General features: G+C 33.2%; 1 protein-coding gene across 1 annotated transcript; it reads right to left on the bottom strand.

The window, feature by feature from the left end:
- Nucleotides 1-1,764: 1,764 nt before the first annotated feature.
- On the bottom strand, nt 1,765-5,009 carry LOC120089744 (D-mannose binding lectin protein with Apple-like carbohydrate-binding domain-containing protein). The gene is made up of 2 exons (XM_039047119.2): nt 3,858-5,009; nt 1,765-2,623 (listed from the first exon to the last, which is right to left on the bottom strand). The coding sequence occupies exons 1-2, from the start codon at nt 4,690-4,692 to the stop codon at nt 1,968-1,970; spliced, it is 1,491 nt and encodes a 496-aa protein (XP_038903047.2). The 5' UTR covers nt 4,693-5,009; the 3' UTR covers nt 1,765-1,967.
- Nucleotides 5,010-5,535: the final 526 nt, after the last annotated feature.

A 5,535-nucleotide genomic window follows, 5' to 3' on the forward strand; every position in this document is an offset into this window, starting at 1 on the left:
TGTGTACGCGCGTGTGTGGGCGCGTGTGTGTGCGCGCGTGTGTGTGTCTTTTGTTAATGTCAATTTTTAACTCTTTGATTAACATTAAAAATGGATTGGACCTTTAACAAAATGAGGCATTAAAAAAAGTATCAGACAAATATTGAAAAAATTGGTAAAAAACCAACACAGAAGATAGTGTACAATGTCGGTTTTCAACCGATATTGAAAAATATTGACAGAAAACCGACATTGAAAAATATTGACATTGAAATTTTGGTCAGTTATAATGTCGATTCAAAACCAATATTAAAGACCTTTTATAACACGATCTTCGATAACCGACATCGTACCCTTATTATGTCAATATTAAACCAACATTAAAGTCAAATTTTATAGTAGTGAAATATCATATAATTCATAATATATATTTTATATGCATTTTATTTAACAAATATGAATTAATTAGCTTATAATGTGAAATATTAGACTTACTAAATTAATTTTTATTATTTAATATAGATATCTATTTAGAATTTCAAATTTTAAATTTAGATACAATTAAAACGTAGAAATATTATCTTAAAAAATTATATTATTTGGATCACATAGTCTAAAAATGATTTTCCAAAATACATTTATGGGATGCATATTTACTCAATTTGATGAATTTAATAATCTAAATCATAATTCAAATTGTTTACCTAAAAAATCCAGAAATATTTGAAACTCACTGTGATAGATAGACAAAATATCAGATCGTTGTCTCATAATTAATTAATAAAAGTTAATGTTATGACATTATGTAGAAAATGAAAGAAACAAATAAGAAACAAATAAGAAAAAATAAAATAAAGACAATGGAAACAAAGACAATTGGTCATCGACAAATTTCTTATCTTCGAGGTAAAAACTTTCTTCCTTCAACAATATATATCATTTTACCTTTCACAATCCAATGCTTTCATTTGTCCAAGACTTGTACGGTTATTATTTCACAAGCATACTCTTCTTACAAAGCTTCCTGTTTTGATTCTTCTCCTTTATAATCGAAGAAGTTGTTGATTTTTCTACTAAAATCTAGATCTAGTTTGAAAGATTAGTTTACCACTAAGCTACCTAGTAATTTTGATATTAGGTAAGTTTCATATATAGAGAGAGTGTAAAATTGAGAAAGGCTCGAACCCCTGGTCCATACTAAATCCGTCCTTAATATCTTTTAGTATTTTTAATTATTATGGTATACATATATTTGTTGTTTAAGAAAAGAAAATCAAGTCAATTATTATAGTACTTGTATATTTTTATTTAAAAATTTGCTAAGGAAAAAAAATGTCAAATTCAAAACAAAAGTAGGAATAAAAATAAAAATTTGGAAGGAAAAAAAAAAAGAAAGAAATACCAATAACCAATAACCAAATCTAATAAGCTAAACTAAATAAAAATCAATTATTTAATAAGATAAACTAAATAAAAATCAATTTATTGATTTTGTATTTTATTGAACATTGATTTAGATATCTTCTAAAATTATTAACTTGACTTGGTTTTTAATTAACTCTAAAATTGACAAAACTGAACCGGGACTATCACCTCTACATTAGATTGCTTTTCTCATCATTTCAACTAAAATTCTCTCTCAAATGTATTTTTCCCTTTGATCGGCCTTGAATGTGATATTAAAATTATTTTAAAAAAAAAAACCTTCTGGAAAATACATTTTTTAAAAAATTTAAGTGAGTGGAAGTTAAAAAAAAAAAATCAAATTTACAATTAAATTATATATTGAAGTCAACTAGTAGCTTCCTTACTAGAATCTATATTTTTTCAGTGTCGATAACCATTCCATTGGAATTTATAATTTTTCTTTCTTTTTGAAAAAAATCTCGGACCCACCACAAGTATGCAAACTGGTTGCCATCTACATCACTGTCGGTCAGATTATCATTTCCTATTCCCTAAACCCCCAAAAGACGTCACTCGTTACGTCACCGACCAAATCCACTACCCATCTCTATGGATTTAAAACTCGCGGATCCAAGATCCTTATACGGGCCGGGTGAAACCGACCCGTCATCGTCTTCAAAAAACCGCCCAATTCCCCTCCTCCGCTTCCATTGCCGGAAACTCGCGAACCCGAGAAATGCCACCACGATTCCAACGATTCCGGCCAGAATTCCCAGCCCTATCTCAAGACCCACCTTCGATTTGGACCTCGCCGGAGCTTTCCGCACCTTGAAATAGCCGGTTTTCGTCCCGTCGGCCACCGCCACCACCGTCCGGACCGGATAGTCGACCAGATAGCAGAACCCGGTCGCGTTGTAGTAGAGCGAGCCCCAGCAGGAGCAATTGGTTTCACAGAAGCTCTCGCATTGGTCCATGGTGAACCCGTTTCGGTAGCTCATTAGTTCTTTGAACGGTAATTCCACTCCGCTCCTTCTCAGAACCCAAAAGTCGTTCTTTGCTACCCTGGCGCCGCAGTAGTCGCCGGAACCCGCTGGGAGACATTGGCCGGAGGTGTAAACCGTCCGGTTGTCTAGACATGAACAGCCAGAACCAGGTTCGCATAGACCGTACGAACCGCAGGGACTCGGGAGCTCACACTGCTCCGATATTGCTTCGTAAACCAAAACCCATTTGGAACCTATTGGAAAATAAAATATGCTAATAAATTTTGTTATTCAATCAATTCAAAATATCAGTTGATGCCATAAGCTTTTGTAAATTGTTGGTTTTTAAAAAATTAATCTCATTAAAAGTAGAGTGCACTCTGCTAAACGATAATTGTCGTGCTGTCCATTCCAGGAGAATTATATATATAAATATAAAATTAAAGTTAAATTACAAATTTTATTCATAAACTTCTGAATTTCTACCTAAAATGTCATTAATTCGAAAGAAATGTCTATTCTGTCTTCCTATTTTTAATTTTGTATATAAAAAGTCACTTCACCTTAAAATTATTTAAGTTTTTTCAATCTTGTATTAGACACAAAAGTAAAATTTTAAAAATCTATTAAGCTTAAAATTGAAAATTTGAATATACTTATTTAATGCTGATTATTCTTTTAAGGTATTGGACTAAACTTATAAAATAATTCAAAATTATGCAAAATGTTCTATCAATCTATCTAATTCTTTCAGTACAACCAGCTTAATTTGACTACTAACCTATCTGAGTAGTAAGTTGGCTTTAAAATTGTTTTATTATACTCTATCTCTAATGCTTCTTTAGAAATTTAAACCATGATTTTTAATTGATTTAAAACTTATTTTTGTTCCTAAACTTTCAAAAATGTCAATTTTAGTATTGAACTTTTTTAAAATGTTTATTTTGGTTCTTGCTATTAAGATTATGTTAACTCTTTACTATTAAATGATAAAATTACATTTGGCATGAGTTGAGCAAGATGAAGATAGAGTAAAATGTCAACAACTTACATGTCAAAATAGTGAACAATCAAAATCTTAAACTCAAAATGTCTTTTGAGATCAGCTACAAAGAATCGTTTTACCACCTAAATCAAAATGAAATCCTAGATTTTGAAGTGTGACTAACTTATTTGACAACTTAGTCATAAAAAAATACAAATAATTTCACTATTGAATTTAAGAGTTAACGTAATATTAACATGTAGCAAAATAAACATTTAAAAAAAATTTAGAGAATATAATGGATATTTTATAAAATTAAAAAATCAAAATAAAATAAGATTAACCGAGTAACGAATATAGTATTTAAATCTAGTTAATTTTGGAACATCAAATGCAAAACTGAAAAACAATTAAAAGAAACGAATGTTGTATAATTTAGCCTGAATTTAATTATTTTATGCATACTAACGGGAAGAAAATTTTTTAAATGGATTTTGACAAACCTTCCCAGTAGAAGCCTCTGAGGTTGCCGTCGGAATCCAGCCGGAGCCGGAGGAACCCATTCGCCGATTTCTGGAAAGTATTAAAGGCTTGCAAATCCACCGGAACGCTACCGTTTTGATACATACCGAGATACCCATCGGAGTTCAGCCGGAGATGAACCGGTCCACCGCCAGGAATTATCTGAGCTTTTGCTTGCAATGCTCTGTGTCTATAATAAATTTGACTCTTCCCTTCATTAAAATCTGCATAAAATCCAATAAAATCGGCCCCCAATCGAGCCGAAAACAATCTATTCGAAGAAATCAACACCATTTCAGAACTGAAATTCTGATTCTCGACGAGGGTATCCGCCGGAAAGTTGAAACTCTGCCACAGAACCACAGCCGGATCACGGCGGAGCTGAATTTGCAGATTCGACGAGTTAAGTAACACGGCCCGGTCTCCAGCGGTGTCAGTTGACCAAAATGTCCTCCCATCTGTATCCGAAAGTACGAAACCGCCATCGAACCGGAGCAGAGTCCGGTCGGCCCAGGCCGGAAAGGTAGTGGAATTAGCGGTCCAGATTGTCTCCGACGACGCCACGTGGACAATCACGACGGCGAGCAGAGTCCCGTCGACTCGGAGGAAACCCAGTGAGAAGTTTCCGCTCGGATCGTTTAAGAGAGGCTGAAACGACTGGACCGCCATGTCCGGCGAGGCTCTGAAGCCACGGACGAGTTCCTGTTGAATCGCTGCCGTGGATGCCCAAATGGGGAAGTGGAAAAGAGTGATAAGAACAAGAACTAAAACGGCAGGTGATTGAGTCGCCGCCGAGTTGGCAGTTAATCCGCCCATATTTCCGACGGAACAGGGAACAAAGTTGGAATTTTTTTTTGAGAAAGTCAAAAGTTAGGCATTAAAAAGGAATAAGTAAAGTACCAGTACAAGAACATATATAGAATCCAGCCCACTCGATGATCTCTAAGCACGATGAACCAAAAAAGGGAAATTTATAATATTATAATACTCCCGACTTCAAAATCTATATAACCTTTATGAAAATGTTTTATTTTTCCTTTGAGTTCACTTTATGAAAATGTTATTAATTTTTTTTAAAAAAAAAACGTTGCAAGAAATGAAATGTAAACATAAAACCAAGTTGCACCAAGGGCAAGTTGAAATATTATGCTTAGTGATATATATTGTTTTGTGATGAAGTCCCACTTGAGAAAGTGAATCATTAATAGATTTGGTACCTTAGAAAGTGGTTTATAAATGTAAATCTAACCTAATTTGTTAGATAAATAAATTATGATGTAAGACCATTTTGGGTCTCCAAAAATTATATGGAGGTAAAAGGATTGTAAGAATTAAACAAAAATGAAGTTTTTCTTGAAGTGTGTATCATGTTATTTTTAATATAGTTGAATAATTAAGATGGGTTTATGAGTTGGTAACTGATCAGATGTAATATATGTTAGTCATTAAAAGGTATGTGGTTCGAATCCTCTCACCCTTTATTGTACTAAAAAATGGTAGACTGATGTTAAGCGTTGTGAGCTCATGCATTATATTCTTAGTTGCTTATAGGTTTAGATATCCAACATGTCCTCCTTCATTGCCCATGGTTTGAGAATGCAACAAAAATCTCATATCAAACTAAGAAAAGTCAAAGATTATGGACATATATAAGTGTGG

The sequence above is a fragment of the Benincasa hispida genome, chromosome 11 (assembly GCF_027475165.1).
Source record: "Benincasa hispida cultivar pf3 chromosome 11, pf3_genome.v1.1, whole genome shotgun sequence".
Lineage (NCBI taxonomy): Eukaryota > Viridiplantae > Streptophyta > Magnoliopsida > Cucurbitales > Cucurbitaceae > Benincasa > Benincasa hispida.